The sequence below is a fragment of the Peromyscus leucopus genome, chromosome 14, assembly GCF_004664715.2.
Source record: "Peromyscus leucopus breed LL Stock chromosome 14, UCI_PerLeu_2.1, whole genome shotgun sequence".
Classification (NCBI taxonomy): Eukaryota; Metazoa; Chordata; class Mammalia; order Rodentia; family Cricetidae; genus Peromyscus; species Peromyscus leucopus.
This window is the reverse complement of record NC_051075.1, coordinates 88,517,209-88,542,081: the sequence shown is the minus strand read 5'-3', so window position 1 is coordinate 88,542,081 and position 24,873 is coordinate 88,517,209. Positions and strand designations below refer to the sequence as shown.

General features: G+C 43.8%; 1 protein-coding gene across 3 annotated transcripts in view; it reads right to left on the bottom strand.

The window, feature by feature from the left end:
• Positions 1 to 6,861: 6,861 nt before the first annotated feature.
• Positions 6,862 to 24,873, bottom strand: part of Tmod2 (tropomodulin 2) — a 53,446-nt gene continuing 35,434 nt past the window's right edge. For all 3 annotated transcript variants that reach the window (XM_028864998.2, XM_028865007.2, XM_028865017.2), the window contains exons 7-10: positions 22,867 to 22,974; positions 18,431 to 18,574; positions 16,292 to 16,436; positions 6,862 to 13,087 (exon numbers count right to left, since the gene is read on the bottom strand). In XM_028864998.2, coding sequence (XP_028720831.1) covers positions 13,053 to 13,087; positions 16,292 to 16,436; positions 18,431 to 18,574; positions 22,867 to 22,974 — 432 coding nt within the window. In that variant the 3' untranslated portion in view covers positions 6,862 to 13,052. The remainder of the gene's footprint in view (positions 13,088 to 16,291; positions 16,437 to 18,430; positions 18,575 to 22,866; positions 22,975 to 24,873) is intronic.

Below are 24,873 nucleotides of genomic sequence, written 5' to 3'. Positions count from 1 at the left end.
GTCTTGATCTCCTGATCTCCCTTCATCTCCTTCAAAATGCTGGGGTTATAGACATGAGCAACTGCACCAGCCTAGCACGTTCTCTGGACTTTACTCTCAAGATTTCCTATCATTTATGCCCAATAAATCCCAGGCTAGCTCTTAGAGATAGATCTGTGCTTTACTTCCATATGCTTACAAGCCATTATTATATTGGATACTACAGTTTTCAAAAATTTGCTCAGGACTGATAAACCCAGGAGTCTAAAATTTGTAGAATCCCCTTCCTACCTTCATATTTGTCAAGCCGAGGACCTGTGTGCTTTTTCTCCATCGTCTATTGCCTAGCCCAACGTTACTCAATTGCCTATTCAGCTGGTCCTCACCGAGGTCCTGGGCATAAGGACTGGAGACTATGGGCATCGGGTCTATTGTGTTTCTCTTTTTATTAGCGTGCAAAATAATAGGTTTGAAGTGATAACCCACAAAAGTCGGGTCAATAATTTATTAAGGGGTGCAATGAGAATAACACACTCATGAATACAGAACGAAGTAGACATCGCTGTGATCCAGCTACAGCTGTCCTGCCCTTCTGCCCAAGGGCGATGAGGACCAACCACAAACCATGCTTCTCCACCACTTGCTCCTGCTCCGACCACCCAAGAGAAAGAGCTTGGACTCTCTCCTCAGTTTTATCCGGTCACTCACATATCCAGAGAAAACCACGCCCATAGGGCTAGTCACCCCAAATGTCACTGGCTAAATGGTGAACTCCCACAACAAGGTTTCTAGGTTGGTAGCCAAAGAATGAAGACAGGGTATGGGCTACCACTTCTTTTAGTCCTAGAAAAAGGCTGAACCATCAAACAGGTCATAAAGGAGGGGTCATTCCTTAACAAAGTCCAAACATAAGAAATCTCCAAGTCAAGGAGTCAATTAGGAGTTCGCTGCCAAATCCCAAAGCTAGTGTCTAGACAACGGCAAGGAAACACAGGTCCAGCAAAGGGGAGTGGGCAGGCAGGAGCCCAGTCAGTGAGAGGATGGGTGTGGGCAACTCTTGAGTCAGCTCCATCTTGCTCATTCGTATGCAATTCTTAGAGCTATCCGGGGAGGCCTCTCTGCATAGGGAATGAGCAGTACCAACAAAATGAATATGGTTTAAAGAAATAAAAAAGCTGGGGCTGGAGAGATGGCTCAGCAGGTGAGACCACTGATTGCTCTTCCACAGGACTGGGTTTAATTTCCAGCACCCACATGGCAGCTCACTGCTGTCTATAACATCAGTTCTAGGAGACTCGACACTCTCACAAACAGACAGACATACATACATGCAAGCAAAACACCAATGCGCATAAAATGAAAACAAATAAAAAATTAAAAAACTATTATATTTAAAGTAATAGTAATAATAATAATAATAATAATAATAATAATAATAATAATAAGCCAGATGTATCAGAACACTTGGTAGGTAAAGGCAGGAGAACCAGGAGTTGAAGGCCAGCCTTGACTACATAGTGAGTTTGAGGAAGCCTGAAGAAGCCAGGGCCACCTAGGGCCTTGTCTCAAGAAAGCAAAACAAAACAGAACAAGTGAATGAAAGAGGAAAAGAAAGGAAAAGAAAAAAAACCCCAAGACTCCTTTGGTCCTTTTTAACTTTCAAGAACAGATTTATTTATGTGTGTGTGTGACTGAATGAACTTATGTGCCACATGCATACAGGAACATGCAGAGGCCAGAAGAGGGCACTGGATCCCCTGGAATTAGAGTTAAAGGCTGTTGTAAGCTGCTGTGTGGGTGCTGGGAACCAAACCTGGGTCCTCTGCAGTAAGCAGTCTTAATCATTGAGCTGTCTTGCCAGCCCAGTTTTATTCGATTATTTTATGTATACGGGTGTTGTGCCTATTTGTATGTCTGTACACCACATGCATGCCTGGTGCCTGCAGAAGTCAGTAAGAAGGTGTCAGATCTCCTGGAACTGGTGTTACAGATGATTGACTGTGAGCCACCATGTGGGTGCTGGGAACTGAACCCTGGTCCTCTGGAAGAACATCCAGCGCTCCTAACCTTTGACTTACCTCTGCAGCTCCCTCTCTCTTCCTTTAAAAGACAAGGCCTCACTATGTAGTGCTGGCTGACCTGGAACTTGCTATACAGATCAGTGTGGCTTTGAACTTGAAACCATCCTTTAGCCTCTGCCTCCCTAGTGCTAAGACTACATGTGTGTCCCACCACTCGGGGCTCTCTTTACACTTTTGACCTTGTTAGCATGGGGAATTGTGTCAGCATTAAGATCCATGGATATTTACTTAGATTAGAGGTTAAAGTTGTTGGCCCAATAGACGGCTCATCTTTTAAGAGGGGGCAATGCCCTTGCGGAGGGACCAAACTCAGTTCTCAATATTCACATCAGGTGGCTCATGGCTGCCTGTAACTCCAGCTGCAGAGGACCTGATGATTTCTTCTGCCCTCCATGGACACCTATGAGCAGACAAAATGCTCACACACATGTTGTTTTCTTTTAAAGAAAGCAGTAGTAGTGAGGGTTATCATCCATAAGTGCTTTCTATAGGCCAACCACTATTCCCTGTATTTTACACATGGACACCTGTACTCATGTGTACATACCTATACCCAAACACATTTGTAGCAGGAATCTTAAAAGTACTTATTAATAAAATCAAACCCGAGGCCAGTTATCGGGGTCAATGCTGGTGGATCAGAGAAACAGAACAAGCCACAGCTATCTCACCTTGCCAATTCCTCAGCTAGTCCTGTTTCCTCAGACTGGAAGCTTCTGTGTCCTCATCCCAATAGCTCTCAGCTGAACTGCTGCTTAAAAGCCTGAATGCTTAATCAGCCACATGCTTAACCAGCCAAATGCCTCTAGTTTCTGGTCCTCAAGCCTTATATACGTTTCTGCTTTCTACCATGACTCCCTAGGATTAAAGGCTTGCTTCCTGGGATTAAAGGCGTGTGTCACCATGCCTGGCTGTTTCCAATGTGGCCTTGAACTCACAGAGATCCCAGATGGATTTCTGCCTCTGGAATGCTAGGATTAAAGGCGTGTACTATCACTGCCTAACTAGTGACTTTTCTGTTCTCTGACCCCAGATAAGTTTATTAAGGTACACAATATTTTGGGGAACACAATACCACCACATCCCTACAGAGTTTTAAAAAAATCTTGAAAAGTGTAGCCGGGCGGTGGTGACGCCTGCCTTTAATCCCAGCACTTGGGAGGCAGAGACAGGCGGATCTCTGTGAGTTCGAGGCTAGCCTGGTCTACAAAGCGACTTCCAGGACAGGCACCAAAGCTACACAGAGAAACCCGGTCTGGGGCGGGGGGGTGGGGGGTGGGGGTGGGGGGGAGCACTAGTGTAGGAGTCAGGGGTTGCAGAGACGGCTCAGTGGCTAAGAGCACTGACTGTTCTTTCAGAGGACCTGGGTTAGATTCCCAGAACCCACATGGCAGGTTTTAATCATCTGTAACTTCAGTTCCAGGGACATGGTACCATCTTCCTGTCTCTATAGGCACCAGGGCAAACACACCTAATGCAGACAAAATACTCATATTTTTTTTTAAAAGGGGTAGTAGTTAGGGTTGTAATCCAGAAGTGTTTTCTACGGGCTAAACACTATTCCCTGTATTTTACACATTAACCCTTACTGTAGTTCTACTGTGGTGTATTATCATTCCTGTGTTATGGATGAAAACACTGAATTTTATATAGTATATAAATATATTACATAAATATAAAAATATTCTACTTATATAAAATATACATATATATACTTACATGTATGAATTATCTATATCTAATCTATCATCCATCTATCTATCTATCTATCTATCTATCTATCTATCTATCTTAGACTAATGGTTATGAGGTTTTAACTAGACAAGGATGACCTCAGTGTGTATACTTGTCATCTCTACTAGCCACAATGCCACAGACTGAAAAGGACAGGGTCTCATAGCTCAAACTGGCCTCAAACTCACTGTGTAGCTAAGAATGACCTTGAACTCCTGAGTCTCCTGCCTCTACCTCCTGAATGCCAGGCTTACAGGTGTAGACCACCACACAGGGTTTTATGTGATGCTACGGATGGAACCCAAGGCTGGCTCTGCTCTACCCACCAAACTACACCCCTAGCCCCTGAAAAGGAGAATGCTTTAAGCAAAACAATAGAGCGATATATTTCCTCATGGAGGTGGGTGGCAGCAAATACAGACTAGATGTAGGCCCTCTCTGCTTCTCAGACTGTCATGGGCCTAAACGATGAAATCTGGGAATCAGCAAGCTGAGCCAGAACTCAGTGGGGAAGCAGGAAGTGGGGGCTTTTCTGTTATTCGAGGTCACATCTTTATTCAGGAAATTTGGTTATTTTTAGTGTTAGCTAGCAGAAAGTATGCACAGCTACATGTAACTGTCTGTATTCCTGCTCCCCATTATTCTAACAGACTTCAACTGTGTAACCACATGGGAGTCTTGGTTTCAACATGTTTCCATTTCTCTTGTGGCTACTGTGTTGTCTTTTTTGTTGTTGTTGTTCTAAGGTGTCACTGTTCTTTCTGCAAATGTTCTTAAGTAAGAACATAGTGTCAGGCATTTATTTTGAAGAGAGACTCTAAGACTAGCCAGGAACCAGGCATTTACATTTAGAGTTAAGTTTATTGACCCCCCCTCTTATTTTTTTACATGTTCATTTACAACTATCATTCCAGACACAAATAAAGACATGACATCTTCGAAAGCACAAAGATCTTGATTGACTGAAAGTTTATATTTAGTTCAACATTACCTCTCGGTGGCTAATTCCCAAGGGCCCCAAATTCCACTTTTCTGGGCCAATGGGGTTCCTAATTATGAGGATAAAATTAGTTTAAAATTCATACATTTTCCTTATTTCCCAAGATGTTTAACTTCACATTTAAAAAGCAAGTTAGTCTTTAGTTTCCTAGTGAATGAACCAGCCATCTAGCTTTGATGAAAAAATATCAAATGAAAAATAAAGCCACGTGGCTTTTCAGAATCTGCTTAGCTAAACAAGTGTTACCAATAAAATTTACAAGTTTACAAGCGTATTATGTCCCCTAGTCTCAACACGATACAGGTAACAGTACACATAAGGTCACACTTGACAGGCATAGAACCAGGAAGTCATTATGACTGGTGGCATGCAAGTATTTTACATTTTTATGTGCGATGAAAAATGCTGCTTGTTTTCTGAAAAAAAAAATCAAACAAAAACAAAAAACAAAAAAAAACATAAAACAGATAAAGGCTTACTTAAAATATAAATATGCTTTTTCATGTGCATACTTTTGCTCTTAAAAGAAAGCAGAGATACAAATTACTTTATTCCATTTATCTATTTATTTAAAATTTAAGACAAAGTCTCACGTGTCAGGCTGGTCTTGAACTTACTATGTTGCTGAGGATGACCTTGATCTTCTGATCCTCCTGCCTCCACCTCCCAACTGCTGGGATTACAGATGTACACTACCATGCCTGGCTTAGAATAATTTAAATAAAGATTGTCATGGCTAACATTTGGTACTAACGTAAAATTACTCAGGAAGTGTATCCATCCCCTTTCTCCATTTGGCCAATTTCTGTCTACCCACACCTAGATGGTGTCCACAGAAGTTTAAAATCCTGGGCCAGTGTCTTTCAACACACAGTGCACTTTTGATTGTCTCTTGGTGTGCAATCAACATGTGCTTAGAAATGCAAATACACAGATATTAAATAAAAGTCTATTAAAAACATACTGGTCAGTGTCTTTCTTTGCATCTCCTCCCCTCCTTTCTCTCTGATTCGGAGGAGGAAAATATTATATATAGATATAAAGATATTCTTTCTGTTTTTGAAGGAAGCATCCCCAAACCTTTCAAGTTTTTTTTTTTTTAATTTATTTTTAAGTGCTAAGGATTGAACCACATGCCAGGAAATGCTCTACCTCTCAGCTACCTTCCCAGCCCAGAAATAGCCTTCCTGACAAGGCTGCTTTTCCAGGACTACTCTGAAATGTTTAAACACTGCTGAAAAGGAACGAACAACTGTCTGCAGAACATTCCTGGAGAGAGCTGGAGCCACAGTGGGTATATTACCCACCCATGTTCAGAATCACAGGGTTGTAATGTCTGGGATCTAGAAGGGACTTTAGAGAGCACACTATTTTATAGGTGAAATGAAGATAAGACAGATGGAAAATCTTACCCAAGGTCACATACAGCTGGCATCCAAATCATTATGAATATATACATATATATATGTATATATATATATATATATATATATCACATGGTTGTAAACAGAATATAATTCTTGTAGGGCTGGAGGACAGTGATGCACAAGCAACATTTATAAAGCACCTACTATGTACAAGGCACCTTATTAGATGGTACCAAAGATACAAGGACCGATGAGACACCATCCTGGTGAGGTCATACTACATTGCTTTTCTTGGCAGAAATAGCTGGCCAGGGCTGAGCTGCTGGTGATAGGTAGCTGCTGCTCCAGAGAGCTTGCTCCCTTTCAGTGTCTTGGAGCTGGCACCTGGTACACAGATGCCAGGCATAAAAAAACTCTTGGAGCCCTAAGGAGATGCTCTCCAAGGTGGCCAGCAATACCTTGAGTCCTACCTAGCCTCTGTCGCCTTTAGTGATGTCAGGAAGGCCACAGCACTCTCTTGCATAAATTCTTAGTCACTGTTTGAGTTCCCCTCTTGGACCCAGCATTTCCAAGGACTGGGACCACTTCTTCAGGGCTTTTTATTTTTTGAGACAGGATCTCATGTAGCCCAGGCTGGTCTCAATCAAATTCACTGTGTAGCCAAGGATGAATTTGAGCTTCTGATCTTCCTGCCTCCACCTTTTGATTGCTGGGATTGAAGATTTGTGCCACCCTGCTCAGCTAATGCGGTGCTGGGGATCGGATCTTTGTGAACACAAGGCCGGCACACCACCTTACTGAGTTACTTCCCAGCCCTTTCCAAAGTACTTTCAAAGTGACCCAGCAAAGTGATCTATCATTTGTATCACTGAACTATAATACCCACTGCCACCACCAACCACCTCTCACCTCTATGTTTGAAGTAAAACAATTCTAGTCCCTTACTTCATTCCAATTCCATCATTCCATGGTCCAATTTGCCCTACTTCAAAAGATGAATCATTGGTCAGAATGAAACAGACTCAGAGGCAGTGGGAAATATTAGTGAATTGATAAAAAAAAAAAGCGATCTACTTTTGTACAGTGTTTTCTAGTTTCTATGGTGTTTTCATCAGATGATCTGATTCTATTTTCTCACTACAACTCTGTGAGGTAGTTAGTGAAGATATTATTCCCATTTAATGGCTGGGGAGCTTTAGGCTTGAGAGATCAAGTGGTTTCCCCTAAAGTCACCCAGCTAAGAAAGAGCAGAGTCAAGTGTTCAGGTCACTTGACTACATTTCCGGTGCTCATCCCTCATATAATCTATAATTGGCAGGCAATTAGATGAATTGCCCATGATCATACACCTGCTAAGTGTGGGTAACGGGATTGGGATTTAGCCTCCAAATCTGTTAGTATGGTACCCATTCACCATACCAACTAGCTGAGCCAATGTGCTCCGAATGACTGCCACAAGACACAGCTAACCAAGCCTGGTTAGTAGGTTGCTCTTTTCTACCCTCTCCTTCACCCTCTCCAAGGCAACAATGTCTGAAATAGGCTTAACCTCTGACTCATGTGCCATTTCTAGAATAGTACCCAGGACACAGACTTAAAATTTGTAACCCATTGCTCATCTATCTATTGATTGTTTGGTCATTGCTGTTAAGCTGATGGGAGAGAGATTAAGAAGAGTGAGCAGAACCAAGTTCTGCCATTAAATTAATTTAAATATTAAATCCCTGGCCCTTTCCTTGGTAAGGATCTTGAACCAGAGTATAAAGTACAGTCAGATGTAGAATTGGGGAATAAGGAAACAGTGAACACTGAGGTTCTGGATACTTTTCCCCGGTCAGTTAGTTCCAAAAGGCTGCTCTGTGGTTTACCTAGTGGGATCAGCCTGATGTTAGAAAGTTTTTGTACCTTTCCTATATGTGTGTCTCAGTGTTTGAATTGAGAATGGAGTAAGTAGCAGGGGTATGGGAAGCAAACTCAATATCTACTTTTTTTTTTCTTTTTTGATTTTTCAAGACAGGGTTTTTCTGTGTAGCTTTGTGCCTTTCCTGGATCTCGCTCTGTAGACCAGGCTGGCCTCGAACTCACAAAGATCTGCCTGACTCTGCCTGCCGAGTGCTGGGATTAAAAGCGTGTGCCACCACAGCCTGGCGATATCTACTTTTCAAAAAGGCAATCGGTCTATCATCCCAACACTAAAACATGCATAAACTCAGTCCAGAATTCTTATGCTTCCTGTCTCTTGCACGGTATTTAGGAGAGGGCAGAGTAAGTCTCAGCCATGAAAAAGGAAGTACGTTCAAACACTTTTATCAACTCTGCAGGGCTGTCTGAGCACGCTGATGTTTCCACGCCAGGTCTAAGCTTTGTGCATCAGAAGAGTCTTGTGGCAGTTATTCTGAAGGCAGTGGCTTCCACAACGTTGGTGCCCACAAGGGGCCACATCTATGTGTGGAAGAGAAGCAGCTGTTCATGGTCTGGTATTCCAGTCTTCCTTTAGGAAAACCGGCTCCAGGGGTACAGGCACTGTGATATTTTCTGAGCTTTAACATGGAGATGGGCTTCTACTGGAAGATGAGCTGTGTGCTGAAAATGGGTGAGCTACACCTGCCCCTCCAGGCACGTGATTCTCTAACCTGGGCCCACAACAACCCTGAGAGGGGCAAGGGAAGCATGGTCCCGTCAATCCATGGTCTACATGTAGCCAAACACCTCACTACAGTATTTGGTGATCCTTATGTACAAAGTATTTATATACAGTGTGTCCTACAGAGATGGAAGGATGGGGCTAATTGATGTTCATGAGTATGAAATGATACAGACTTTAGGCATATAGGAAGATCTCATGGGGTAATAATCCAGTGAATTTTCTAAGAGTCATCCTCCACAGACCCCAGAGTAATTTCCCATGGAACCTGGGTCTGCAGCAGTTCTAAAAGGGGAAGGGAAGTGGAGCTGGGGAGAGAGCCTCCCTTCAATCTGTTGTCCAGATGTAGCCAAATACCTAGTTAGATATCTGACCACACACACACACACACACACACACACACACACACACACACACGGCGGGGTGCGGGAGGGAGGGAAACTGATTTCTCTCAAAGATGAAAGCAAGGGTTTTGATCATGCTGAAAAGGACGAAGGAGCTTTAGCTGCGCACGCACATGAGGCAGACAGAGAGATGCACGTGTACTACTAGACTAGTCACTATTTCTAGACTTGAGAAGTGCATCTCCTGAAAGCCATCTATCTACATGTGCCATGACAAGACATCAGGGACAGGAACCTTCAAGTCTAGGGGAGTGAGTTTTCATTTACTATGGGCCTGTACAACTGTAAAGGGGAAGGGAGCAGCCGAGGGAAACATGAGCTCCCTCTAAACAGCTATTCAGGCATTAGCAAACACTCCGCACACTAGCTAGCAAAATATATACATATAAAAATAATTTACACATATTATGTCTCATCATGATGAAATTAATTGTCCACTTTGGGCAGAAGGGAGGTGAAGTCTTAGACTAATTAGATGACTTGATAGAGTTCTCCCAAAATGTATGTTTGATCTTCTAGTAGCTATTTTCAATATGTAAATACTTATGGAAATGTCATTTTATAAGCCACTTAAAAATCCATAATAATAAAACAGCTGATTAGCAACAAACAATCTCATACACTCATCTTATAAGCTAACAGCAGCATGATTTTAAAAATAATGTTCTCCTATCTTGCTTTAATAGTATTAATAACTCCTTATAAAAAGGAATAGCTGTGATCCAAATCTTATATTTTTTTTTCTTGCTTTTTGCCAGGGTGTGCTAACAGCTGCAACCCATTCTCCAAAACGTGGGGCTGCAGACAACACTCTGCAGGGGCGGGGCTTCTCAAGAGATGAAGGAAAGAGAAGGAATGAGGAAAGGAAAAGGATTTCTTGTAGAGGTTTGCTAGGGACTCTGCTTTTAAAGAGGTCTGTGACCAGGATGGAGGAAAGACACAGCATCCTCCCTTTGGCAACATGGTAACCAAAAATTAGGATTCAAATACATCGTACACACTTCACCAAGGTAGAACTGCTTATCTGCCAACAATCTAGAGGAAAGAAAGGAGACAGTTTCTTACACACTGATAATCTCCAAAGACTCTTCTCACCACAGCCAAGAAGTTAGTGCTGAGAGCTGGGAAGAACCGTGCCACAGCACACCACAGGTAGTATTTACACCATGTAGGCACAATGTACATAAATAATCTCAAGAACACAGTTTAGTCTTTATCATAATTGATTTAACTGTAAGTGCATGTCACTTAATATGTCTTGGTTGGGGGTCTCATGTATCAGGCTTGCTTCAGACTTCCTATGTAGCCAACACTGATCTTGCCTCCATTCCAAGTGCTAGGATCACTGGTGTGTGCCAACACACCTGGCTTCCCTTAATATTTAGTAGTGCTATGTTGAACAATCATTCACAGAATTCTTGAAAGCCGAACACCCAGCAAACCTGTACAAACTGACTCCAATATAGCACATCCAAATGGGGGAGAAGGAAAGAAAAATCAGACTGAAAACCATCAAATGGAATGTACTAATACATTTTCAGATTGACAGGAAGATAAAAGGATTGGGGATGACTCAAAAAAATGTCAGAATACCCTCCTTATTGTGTCCTGAAAAAAAAAAATAGTAAAACTGAGTCAAGAAAATGAGATGTTTTAGAGGACTTTTGCTTTCAGCTATGGGTATTTATAGAACCAGTCAGCATCCAGTTTCTCCCTCCAAGTGTCCAGTTTTTTAAAGGCCCCTCTAAACAGATTCCAAGTGCTTTTCAAGCTAAGTTACTCACCCATCAACTTGTCTTCCTGCTACCAAGCAACTCAGGAACTCACAGTCACTAAAACTATATAGGCCTAGACCCAAGATCTGCCAGGGATGGCAGCTTCCGCTCCGCCAACAGTACAAGAGTCTCACCTCTGTAAGACTCAGAGTCCTAAAGAGAAGGGAAACCAGAGGGATGCTGCGTAAGGAGAGGAGAGGACAGGGAAGAAAGAGAAACACTGTGAGTTATCCTCATTGTCAGCCTGATGGGATGTGGAACCACATAAGGTGTTCCCAGAGAAGTCTAACCAAGGAGGGAGGACTCACCCTGAATGTGGGTAGCGCCATCCTACAGGCTGGGGTCTCAGACTGGGGACAAAGGAGAGAGCGGGTGGAGTCCCAGCATTCATCTCTCTCTGCCTCCTGTCTGCGAATGTAATGTGACCTGTGCTCCAGCTGCCATGGCTGTCGCATGTGAACCAAAACGAACGTTTTCTCCCTTCTTTCTGTTCCTTTGGCCAGCTATTCAGTCGCAGTGGTGAGAAGAGGAGCTAGCCTTAGCTACCTGACAGGGGCTGTCACAGGCTGTCATCAATGACAGGAGAGAGGAGTGGTGATTTGCGGCCAAAGACTTCTGTCATTTGTCACCTTAATTTCGCACTGCACTGTCCAACGGTTATACTAAGACATCAATGCCATCATTTCAGTTGTGTTTTCCACCAGCTTTGTCTTTGAGGTGACAAACATCTGAGTAACTGACAATGCATTTTTACCTAAGGTTTCCAAATGTCTGGATTGACCATGTGATTAAAAAGTGGCACTTGATTTAGCCAAAAGGCAGAGAAGCAAATGCATATGACCAAAAAAAAAAAAAAAAAAATCTATGTAATTAACTACAATACCCACAATTTATCCTGTGAACCTGTCATGCTAAAGATGAGGCATTAATTGCTTTTAAATTTTGTCAAATTCACTCAATCTTATGTATCAGAAACTTTGATTAAGGTGCCATTATCTTTTAAACTTATTTTTAATCAAGTGTACATGCATGGGGGGTATGTACATGTGTGTGTGGATGCCCTCAGAGGCTGGAGGCATCAGATTCCCCTGAAGATGGAGTTATAGGCCATTGTTGGCTGCTTGACATCGGTGCTGGGAACTGAACTCTGGTCCTCTAGAAAAGTAGCAAGCACTCTGAGCCATCTCTCTAGCCCATTAGCTGTCACTGTTATTGTTTTATTTGGGAATGTAATATTTTGAAATTTTCTTTTGGTGAAATTTAAAATTTTTCTATTATACCTGGAAAGGCTTTCAATGGCTTTATAAATAATTGTCTATTAAATCTAATTTGGGTTGGAGATGTAGCTCAGGGGTAGAGTGCTTGCCTAGCATGCACAAGGCCCTGGGTTCAATCCCCAGTACCACACACCTACACAAATATGTTTAATTCATGTTTAATAGTCAGTAAAGATAAGTGTGTGAATTATCGATATACCCATAGGATAATAAACAGTTAATTTGCTAATGCTGTATTAAAGTGCTTTCTAGGAAGGATCCCACCGACCATGAATCAGCTGGGCATGCGCACGTAGAGACATGTTCCTGGAATTAACGGAGAATTTGTGGAAGATTGGCAAATACTAACTTCTTATGTGGTCAGCAGCCCACTTCTCATGTACTCAGCCTAGCTCAAAGTGATGCATGTAAACAGAGGTAGGCCTCTACTGTAATCAGCTACACACATACACGCTAAGTCCCTTCCCATGACTGAAAACATGTTCATGGAGGAAAGCAAGCCAACCCAATATCAAAGTGGTTAAAATCATCTCCAGCGCTGTCGACATCTAACATCTGTATCATCCTATCGGCGCAAGCCGCCAGGCGTGTCCAGGAGCAAGTCAAACCACTACACACATTTCAGAACCTCACCTAAATAAGCAGTGCTAAAAAAGAGTAACAGTTAAAATTATGACGCACACGGTTAACGGAAACGAACAGCCTTAGATAAGATGGTCCCGTGGAGGATGAGTTTGTGCCCGTTTTTTCAGATGGCTGCGTGGTGTGACTTCACTTCTGTTAGTGGAGGTTTACCTCCGGTCTCCTTCAACTCTCTTCTTGCGAACTAGGTAAGAAAGAAAGAAAAAAATTCAAAAAGATAGATAGAAAGAAAAGGATATTCTTGAAAATCATTTTAAAGCCGTGGTTCTCAACCCCCCTAACGCTGTGACCCTTAGATACAGTTCCCTGTGTCGTGGTGACCCCCAACCATAACGGTATTTCGCTGTTACTTCATAACGATAATTTTGCTACTCTCATGGACATGTAAACATCTGATCTGCAGGATCTCTGACCCACAGGTTGAGAACCACTGATCTAGAAGATAGGATTCACCCCATGAAATTCTATGCCACACACCCAATGGCATGGATCATCTTAAACTTCAACATTCAATGAACCATGGCAGAAAATGGAAACAGCAAAATAACCTAGTCTGAGGAGGAATTTAAGTTTAAATAAAGCTGTGTCCGGTAACTGGGAATGTCTCAGTATGTCTAAAGAGTGTCGGTCCAGGAGAGACAGACCACAGGGCGGTGAACTGGGAAGTACTTTCATGGGGATTTACACATGGGGCATCATCTCCTTGGCTTCTGTGCAGTTCTGTCACCTACTGGCCTCTGCAAAGTCCCTAGGTGAACACAGCCTCCCCCGTCACCTCTGACGATGGTGGGGAGACCAGCTTTCTGTAAAGGGGCGCTCATATTCTCTAAATCTCATCTTGATTAAAAACTCCTAAGTGGTGGAGTGCACCTGCAGTCATTGTATTCCAGAGGCTGAGGCAGGAGAATCAAGAATTGGAGGCCAATGCTGGGTGGTGGTGGCACATGCCTTTAATCCCAGCACTCGGGAGGCAGAGCCAGGCAGATCTCTGTGAGTTTGAGGCTAGCCTGGGCTACAGAGTGAGATACAGGACAGGCACAAAAACTACACAGAGAAACCCTGTCTCAAAAAATCCAAAAAAAAAAAAAAAAGAATTGGAGGCCAACCTGGGCTACATAGTGAGTTCCAGGACAGCTTGGGCTATACAGTATGATTCTGTCTCAAAAGAGACAAACAAACAAACAAACAAACAAACAAACCTTAAATATTGGTCTTCAAAAAAAATGAGTGGTTTAGACAACAGGCAAAATCAGCTTGAGGTTCCTTTGAAGCAGTGCTTGGGATCAAAGATGCTGTTAAGATGGCCTGATCTGGGGGCTGGAGAGACAACTCAGTGGTTCTTTCGGATGACCTGGGTTCAATTCCTAGCACCCACGTAGCTGCTCACAACTGGCCATAACCCCAGTTCCAGGAGAATCGATGCTCTTTCTGACCTTCGAGGGTACCAGACACATGCATGGTACACAGACATAAGTGCAAACTAAACATTCCATACACGTAAAATAAATACATCTTTCAAAAACAATTGCCTGATTCTATCCTTCTCTTCCCTCCTCTGACACGGTCTTACCATGCAGCCCAGGTTGGTCTTCCGCCAGGATTTTCCTGCATTAGCCTCCTGAATGCTGGAATTGCAGGTGCACACCACCGTACCCGACTGCATTCCTGCTTTTCACAACCCCTTGCTTCTGCTTTCGCTTCCTGCGCTGCAGACTCTTTTGGTTGATAACAAGGGGCTTCTGGAAGCTTCCTGGATTTGGCCAACTGGTCCCCTATCTGAGGTCCCCTCTCGCCTGCTACTTTCAGTAGCCCAAGCTGTAGAGATGCTGCGCCTGCAACAGGCGTTCCTGGGCATGGGATCTGTTGTCAGTACTTCCGGAGCCTTGCTTTGCCTATTTTTCTGGGCTGCTCAGATACAGACCTAACACGCTTTCTGTTGGGGAATATTATTTTAAGGTGTGTTATGTATGTTTAACTCTGTGAAGCTGTGTTACTGTGCCTGTTTAAAACACCTGATGGTCTAATAAAGAGCTGAATTGCCAATAGTGAGGCAGGAGAAAGGATAGGTGGGGCTGGCAGGCAGAAAGAATAAATAGAAGGAGAAATCTGGGGGAGAGAGAGAGATCTAGCAGACAGAGAAGGAAGAGGACTCCAGGGGCCAGCCACCCAGCTACACAGCAAGCCGTGGAGTAAGAGTAAGATTCACAGAAGTAAAAAAAGGGAAAAGCCCATATGCAAAAGGTAGATGGGATAATTTAAGGAAAGCTGGCAAGAAATAAGCCAAGCTAAGGTCAGGCATTCATAAGTAAGGATTAAGTCTGTGTGTGTGATTTATTTGGGAGCTGGGTGGCGGCTCTGCAAAAGAATTAAAAAAAAAAAAAATAGCCAGGCGGTGGTGGTGCATGCCTTTAATCCTAGCACTCGGGAGGCAGACACAGGTGGATCTCTGTGAGTTCGAGGCCAGCCTGGGCTACAGAGTGAGTTCCAGGAAAGGCTCCAAAAGCTACACAGAGAAATTCTGTCTCAAAACAAAAACAAAAACAAAAACAAAACAAAGACCCAAACAACAATATTTTCTTTCCTAGTCATCTTCTGGATGTCTCCATCCTTTCCCAAAGCCTTCTGCTGGGTCTTGGGCCTCACTCCCTACACCCAATGGGAAAGTCTGGCCCTATGTCCTGCTGGTGTCTTTCCTTCTCCCTTGTCCAAGGTCTGGTACACTCTTCCCAAACCTCAGACAAGGAAATCAAGCCTGCTGCTGGCTGACTGCCAGGTAGACTTGTCCAGTCTTAGATGTCCCTCTGCTATGCTGCTAAGATGTCCCCAGACCAAGCCTTCCCCATCTGCTCCATCTTTCTACACTGTGACTGACCAGGATATGTCCCATCTCCTTCTAACAGAAGGAACAGTGTGGGAAGGCAAAGGGAAAAGCTGAAAAGCTCTGCAAGAGTTTAACCTGTGTAGTAGAGCTCTGTTAGAGTACTTCACACGTAAAATACAGACGTATTCACGTCCCCGCATTCAAGCCCGAGTACTGAAAAATAGTGCCATCAGAGGTTATACATAAGGAACCTGGGATTGCCATGCCCCGTGTCCAAACGGAGAGAGTGCCATCATCATGGAGGGAGGAGAGAAAGAGAAGAGGGGGGGGGTGTAGAAAAGGTAAAGACAGAGAAGTCGAGCAAGAGCAAAGCTACAGTAAACAGTTCTTCTAAAAGAACATTGTGTTGAAGTTTAAGCATCTCGAAGACCAGAGGATTGCCACGACCACCTAATAAGGTGCCCACCGAGCCCAGCGGCACGGTGTCTGAGATGCGGCCTCTGAACTGGAAGATGAATGTCCCAGCGCTCCTCTGACTGCGACCAGCACAGAGCACATCTGCCTTACCCAGGTCATTATTTTTTGTGATGGCAGCTGCCACTCTTGTCCGTGGCCCTTGCTTGGTAAACTGGTACCCGAACTTGAGGATCCTTGAGTTCTCCTCCAGCATCTGGGCTATCTCCATCTCCACCGCTGTCCCCAGCTGCTGCCTCTGGTTGTGGATGCACACACATAGACATGGGATAAACAGGATGGGAAAGGAAACGGTTACTTACAGGGGGAAACTCATGATTACTTCCACAAAAAAGGTTCAAACTGGAAGGGAACAAGCACCCTGAGAAGTTCCCTCCCATGCAGTCATTGGGTCTGGCTCTTGGTCTAAAAACAAAATGCAGACAGCCCAATCTTCTGGTACTCAAAAATGAAAACCAACCAACCAAAAGCAACCAAGATAAGAAGTCAGGCTGGGGAGACGGCTCAGTGGGAAAAGGTGTTTCTGTGCAAGCATGAGGACCTGAATTTGGATCCCAGACCTAAGTTATAAAGTCAGGTATGATGGCAGGAGCCTATCCTATAACTCCATAGCTGGGGTGCAGAGATAGGTAAATCCCAGAGGTCACTGGTCAACCAGGCTAGCCAATCAGCGAGCTCCAGGTGGTGGACCCTTACCAAAACTAAGTCTGTGGTGGGATGTGACAAGATGACCCTGACATCAACCCCTGGCCTTCACATGCACACACACGTTTTTACACACTCACATGCATATGAACATACACATAAGCAAAAACAAACAAACAAAAAACAACAACAACAAAAATCCCAACAGCAAACAAGAAATCCTTTCTGAAGAAAAGATGAACTGGGTGTATGACTATAATCACAGTCCCCGGGAGCCTCAGGCATGAAGATCTTTAGTTCAAGGCTAGCCTGTGCTAACCCATGGGACGGTCTCAAAAACAGATACACAACACAAAACAAAGAGAAAGAGAAGGTAATTCCTGAGTGAGTTTAAGCAAAACTAATATTTGTGCTTCCAAGTCACTCAGTGCTAATGGGATGGATTAAAGCAGGAATGTTTCTTAAGAAGTGGGAAAGTCTGGCAGCCATCAATCCAAATACTGAATTTTCTATCCTGGAATCCATATCCAAAAATAATTAAAGATTTAGGCTGGAGAGATGGCTCAGCGGTTGAGAGAGCCTGCTGTTCTTCCAGAAGACCTGTATTTGAATCCCAGCACCGACACTGGGCAGCTCTCGACCTCCTGTAACCCTAGAATCAGATGTCTCTGACCTCTGGCACACACACCATTAAACGCCTTTAATCCCAGCACTCGGGAGGCAGAGACAGGCGGATCTCTGTGAGTTCGAGGCCAGCCTGGGCTACCAAGTGTGTTCCAGGAAGGGCGCAAAGCTACACAGAAAAACCCTGTCTCAAAATAATAATAATAATAAGTTAAAAATCATTGATAATGGCCTCTAAAACAAGAGTGAGCCTCAGTGTCTGGGTAGGTCCACCCCACTTTCTTTCAAGGCTGGGGCAGCATTGGGCTTTGATTCAGGCTACAGGGTAAGAGAATGAACAAAGCGTCTGGAAATACCCCTGCTGCCTGGCTAGCTTAGGGCAAGGGTAGCTGGCTCAGGTCTGCCGGCCTGCCGAGAAGTTCACTCAAGAACATGCTCTGGGGCTGGGGAGAACGCTTAGTCAGTAAAGTGCTTGTCACACAGCATGGGGATCTGAGTTCAGACCCTGGGACCCACGTTCAAAAAGCTGGTGCGTGGGCGTGTGAGTTTGGAATCCTAGCGCGGTGGAGGCAGAGACAAGGGGATCCCTGGGGCTCCCAGCCAGCCTAGCTTGTCTCAAAAAAAAGGGTGGTCATCATCTGAGGAAGGTAGCTGTGGTTGTCCCCTGGACTCTGTGTGCACACACACACATGCATGCCAGGCGTGCACACACGCGCGCAGACACACACACACACACACACACACACACACACACACACACACACACACACACGACAGAGAGAGATTGAATATATGTTCCCTCCATGGCTCAGAAGCTGTGACGATTTGTAGGACTGCCAGAAGACCACATCGAGTCCGCACAGAGCTTTGAGCTTTAGCCCACACACCCCCCCCCCCCCCCCGTGGGCCGTCCCCCAACTGCCTAAGATGGAAGCTAAGCTTTGCCCCGCCCCACTTCTGTACCTGGTTGTCGATCTTGATCTCTGTCAAGGTGTCATTCTCTCGAAGGGCTTCCACCAGGGCCAGGATTCCAGTTCCAGTGACAAAATTGGATTCTATGTTTAGACTTTTCAAGGTCTTGTTGACTTTCAGCATGTCTGCAAAAGCCTTAGTGTACAGAAACAGCCATTAGGCTTTCTAATGAAGGGTTTCATGAACATCTCTCCCCGAATAAGAACCATAGTTTTACAGCACTTAAGAAAACCTTTGTTAAGTCAAAAATACTTTCATCTCCAAGTAAAATTAAAATTTAGAACTACAATTAAAAATGAAAATGGCGCCGGGCAGTGGTGGTGCACGCCTTTAATCCCAGCACTCGGGAGGCAGAGGCAGGCAGATCTCTGTGAGTTCGAGGCCAGCCTGGTCTACAGAGTGAGTTCCAGGACAGCCATAGCTACACAGAGAAACCCTGTCTCGAACAAAAGAAAAGAAAAATTAAAACAGCTCAGGAGAGGCTGGAGAGCTGGCTTAGCGGTTATAAGTACCGGCTGCTCTTTTGAAGAACCTGGGTTGGATTCCCAGCACCCGCATGGTGTGAGTGAGCATATGTTTTCCCTTAGTTTTAACTGTTTATTTTTTTATGTATGAGTGTTTTGCTTGCATGTAAGTCTGTGTACTATGTCTGTGCTAGACCCAGCAGAGACCAGAAGAGGGTGTTGGATCACCTGGAACTGGAGTTGCAGATAGTTGTGAGCACCATGTGGGTGCTGGGAACAAAACCACTGGACAAATAGCCAGATTCCCCCCCCCCCGCCCCCACACTGTGTGTGTGTGTGTGTGTGTGTGTGTGTGTGTGTGTGTGTGTGTGTGTAACTGAGGTTGGCCATAAAGTGCTGATCTTCCTGTTTCCATCTCTCAAGAGCTGAGACTACATATTCACTAAATGAGCACATTTTAATACTAGTTTAAAGTGTTTGAGTACAGTGAAATTAAAAAAATACACATATAACTGGGGCTAGAGAGACGGTTCGGAGTGCTTGCCACTCAATTATGAAGACAAGTGTCCACACTGGGTGGTGGTGGCACACGCCTTTAACCAGCACTCGGGAGGCAGAGCCAGGTGGATTTCTGTGAGTTTGAGGCCAGCCTGGTCTACAAAGCAAGTTGCAGGAAAGGCACACAGAGAAACCCTGTCTCAAAAAAAAAAAAAAAAAACCAAAAAAAGAAAAAGAAAGCAGGTGTCCAGATCCGAGCATTAAGAGGCTCCCAAACACCTGTAAGTCCAGTTCCAAGGGATCCAATTCCCCTTCTGGCCTCCATGGGTATGCCCCATACTCACGTGTGCATACACTTACCTAGACACATACATGCAGGTGCACACAGACACACACATACATTGATAACATCTAAATAAGTTTAAATAGAAATATACGTATAAAATTTCAAGTGTATTTGGGCCCCACCCAGATGAACAGGGACTGAGTCAGGATCTCTAAGGCTGTGGCCTGGCCTTCTGCTCCTCAGGTGAATAAACAGTTGATTGGCAGCCACTTTAAGTCCTAAAGACAATAACTAGAAGAATGAAAAACAAATTGCTAATAGTGATTGCTTCTAGGGAGTAGACCAAGGAAGTTCTAAACTATTTTAATTACCTTGTTTTCAGTTAGGACAGGAAGAAGGAAGAGAAGGAATTCCACATGAAGTGGAATTTCTCAACCTTGATGTGGCTAAGACCTGGGCCTGGAGAGTTCTTTGCTATGGGTGTCCTGTGTGCTAGGCTGGTTAGCAGCCTTCTGGCTTCTGAGACCTAACACATGCCAGTAGTCCTGTCCTCACGACAACAACCCCAGACATCTCCTGCCACCACTGCCAATGTGCCCTGGGAACAACACGGCTCTTGAGCTGAGAATAACTAGGACAGAATTAAAATCCTGTGTGCTGACAGTTGTTTGAACGGAAAGCCCAGGGATATGAGATGGGATGGCACACTGTACAATCCAAGGTACATTTATCCAATTCTCTCTCTCTCTTTCTCTCCCCCCCTCCCTCTCTCTCTCTCCCTCCCCCCCCCTCTCTGTTTTGATTTTGATTTATCGAGACAGGGTTTCCCTGTGTAGCCCTGTCTGTCCTGGAACTCACTCTGTAGACCTGGTTGGCCTTGAACTCAATGATCTGCCTGCCTCTCCCCACAAGTGATGGGATTAGAGGCACGCATCACCACACCCAGCTTAATACTTGATCTTAAAATTAAATGTACACATTCTAATCAGAGCATGAGAGGGGAGCTTGGCAAGCCTTTCCTTACGAGACACACCAAGCTCTGGCATTAACTTCCAGTTCCAGAATAATGAAATGTCAGAGCAATTAGTTCTTTACAAGAACTTGCAGGACCTCCTGGCTGCCAGCCACGATCATGTTGCTTTATCTTAAACTTGAGAAAACACTTTTTCTCCAACTGAACAAAATGGAGCACACGCAGCCAAACATAACTTGGAGTTATGACATCCAAGTTCACTTCAGTTCAGCAACTATCTGAGCATCTACTTCATGTACTGGGATAATAATGTCAGGGAAACATGGGTATGATTTCTTTAATGTTATATAAATAATTAGAGTAGAAATACATGTCTCAGAAAAAGATTTGTTTCTGTACTCTGTGGGATTATACAAAAACACCATTTCCTGGGGCTAGAAAGATGGCTCAGCAGTTCGGAGCACATGCTGTTCTTGGTGAGGACCCAAGTTCAGTTCCCAGCACTCACATCAGGCTGCTTATAACCACCTGTAACTCAGCTCCAAGAGTCCAGGTACCCTCTTCTAGACTTCAAGGACACCTGATCTCACACAAGCACATATATACACGAATGCACAGTTTAATTAAAAATTAAAATAAATCTTTTAAATCTAACAGAAGCCAGAGTACATAGCTTCCCTGCTGACCAAATGGTAGCCACAAGAAATACAGCTGCTAAGCCTTTGAAAAAAATAGCTAGTTTGAACTGATGTGCTATAAATGTTTTACACCATGGATTTCAAAGATGAAATATAAATAAAAGAACGGGGAATATCTCATTATAGAATGTGGAATATCTCATTATAGTTCCAAATTATATCTACGCTCCTACACATATCTATATATACTTATATTTTTAACATTTATTTTTATTTTATACATATGGGTGTTTTGCCTGAAAGCATGTCTGTGCACCATGTGCATGAGGTACCCAAGGATGCCAGAAGAGGAGGACACCAGATCCCCTGGAGTTACAAGTGCTTCTGAGTTGTCTGGAGTGGGTGCGCTGAATCAACGCAGGTCCTCTGGAAAAGCCACAAGCACTTGTAACTGCTGATCCATCTCTCCAGCCTAAGAGGTGTTGCTCTAAATCTCGAATCATCATGCCAGGCAACTCTGCTTTTTCTAGTTTGACTTGAGAGCCGAGTGAAGGATGTTGTAGACTCTCCTCAGGTTGGTTCCCAGAATCCCTATCAACCACAGAAGGGCTCTGTGTGTAAATGTGACAGCGTAGCACCAGAACGACCTGGTGGTGACTCTCGGCTCTGTCATTTCCTTGTGACACCTGGGATCATCTACCCTCTCTTTTGTTACAGTGGGAACTAACGACAGCATGCAAACCTGAGTGACCTGTGCTGCAGCCACTGAGTCCACAGGAAAGCCGCCTGGACTAGGGAACGTAAACAAGAAGAACAGCAGTGGTGGTTCCGGCAGTAACAGCATTTACTGAGCTAAGCAGCTTTCCTGTTTGGCTGAATTACCGAAAATACATAAAAGGACTAGGAGCTTTGCTATTTTCCTTCCCATGTTCTAATTAACTGGATGTCAAACAATGTATTTTGATTGTTTAAAGTGTGCTTGGAAAATTAATGCACATAAAGATTAAGATGAAATACACTCTGACTTTTTTTAATATGTGCCAAGTTCAAGTAGGCTTTTGGCCATTACAGAAAGTCACTGTAGAAGCAGACGTTTCAGAATGGCTTTTCTCAACACAGAACAAACTCTAAATATTTATTTAGCTAGATGCCAAACGCTTGTCTTTTTTCTCTTTTGGAATGTGCAGCACAGACAAGAATCCAGTCAGTTCAACATGCTTGCAGTGTATACAGGCGCCAAGCTGTGCCTCAGAACTGTAAGTTCGTTAGATCAAGTTGGCCAGATCTAAGACTTTCAATTCATAGAATAAATTAAAAAGATTCTCTAAGAGCCAGGAATGGTGATTTCATGCCTAAAATCTCAGCACTGGGCAAGCTGAGGCAGGAGGATTCCTGGGAATTCAAGGCCAGTCCAAGATATACAGTGAGTTCAAACCCAGGTCACATAGCAGACCTTATCTCAAGACAACTAGAAGCAAAGTTAGCTAATTTTAAACAATAAGAAAAAACTAAAAATAGAGTCTCCAGGGAATTAAATGACTTCATATTGTGTTTCAAGTCTTACTTACAAGGGCCACAGGGTCATTGCTGCGGGTTGCAGCCAGGCTGAACTTCTTCACATGGGTGTTGGTCTCCAGAGCCTTTGCAAATTCCTTCAGGGTTGGAATTGGAATGTTCTAGAGCACAGAAGACAGGGCTGGTTCTACACCACTCACAGCACACTCACCCTCAACTTGAAAATACTTTTTTTCATTTTTGATTGGACCCAGGGTCTCACATGTGACAAGCCCCCATCCCCACCCCGGTAACTTTTAACTATCACCTATATTTAGGTGGCTGATTACATAGCCTCTCTCTAAGTTTTATTGGTCAGGTGTGATACCTAAGCTATTCTGAGCGAATAGCGCCTCCTAGTGCTCAGTAAAGGAATGTAACCCAAAAGATTTTTCTTTCTTCTCATTACAGATCCATATTCTAGGTCAGGTTAACAACTGAGGTCTCTCATATACATACCCTTAGATATACTTTTATTCTTGGCCTGAAAATTCCTGTTACCTTTCCTCTAATTATTGTCTACTCATCTCTGAAGACCCTGCTGAAATACTTCCTCTTTTGTTTATGAGTTCTCCTACTTCAAACTTTTCCTTTCTTACAATTCCATAACATTTTGGGCTGACCACATCATGCTGCCAACACTTGGTTAGTGTTTTTCTCCTACTGTAACTTTCCTAAGTAAAGACTGGATGGATCTTAACTGGGTCTCCTGGAACCCAGGTTAGCTTCGGTCTGGCCTCAATTTCCCTACGTGGCTAATGCTCCTTTGAACTCATGGTGATTCCCCTGCCTCTACCTCTACAAGGTGGAGTCTTTACCAAGTGAGGTCTCTTGCCCACAGCCACATGGTTGTGCCATGTTGGAAGCAGATCCTTTAGACACAAGGTGTGAGCAAGCACATCTGTTTGTAATCCTTCCTTTTTTTTAGATTTATTCATTGTATTTTATGAGTGTTTTGCATGCATGCATGGATGTGATCCTGCACTCTTTCTCACAGATCACACACTACAGTACTGATCACCGTGGAGGTAAGCAGCAGGCAGCAAAGGGCAGCAACGGACAGGCGCCTGGCTGCAGTATGGACAAGTGAGTAATCTCTTCAAGTCTCTCTGAAGATGAAATAAGATAATGAATTTTAAGTAGCCAAGGATATAACACAGTGAACACTCCATAAAAACATTATTACTGGGGCTGGAGAGATGGTTCAGTGGTGAAGAGGACCTGAGTTCGGTTCCCAGCATCCATGTTGGGTGGCTCACAACTGCCTATAATTCCAGCTCCAGGGGATCCAATGCTCCCTTCCGGCCTCTACAGGCAACTTCACTCAAGGGCACACACCCACACACAGACACCTATACACAGAGTTAAAAATAAATCTTTAGAAACAACAGTAAGTGCTAGGGATCAGTCCAATGAGAACGAACAAAACAAGCCAGGCTGATGGCACATGTTTGTGATATCTTTAGGGAGGTAGAGGCAGGAGAATGGAGGATTTATCGTAAGTTCAAAGAGTTTAAAGCCAGTCTTGGCAATACAGTGAAACCTCGTCTCAAATGAGCCAAGCAACTAATCAACCAGCCAGCCAACTGAAGAGGATGAATAAAGCAGGCTCAGGCAACTCCTATTTGTTCATGTTCCCTCTCCCCTTCCCTTCCTTTAACAGCAGCATGATGTCCAACATGGTCCATGAAGGAAGCTGTGGGAGGAGATTCCTGAGACTTTATGAGACTTTACTTTACTCCAAGTAAACAAGACCAGAGTCTTATCATCTCTGTTCCTCCAAAACATGTGTTCTTCTTGGAATGTGCTTTCTCACCCCTCCCAGGTGGAGGGCACAGGAGTGTCTTTACTTCAGATTATTCATTACAACTGGCTATTGTTATTTGTTTATATGCCTCTATAGAAAAAAAAAGGCATGTTTCTGTCACATGTTGCTTGACCTTGTGATTATAAACTCAGGTGACTCTTCTTAATCCTCAGAGTACAGATTGTCTGATGCTCTGAATAAAGTTGGCTATTGC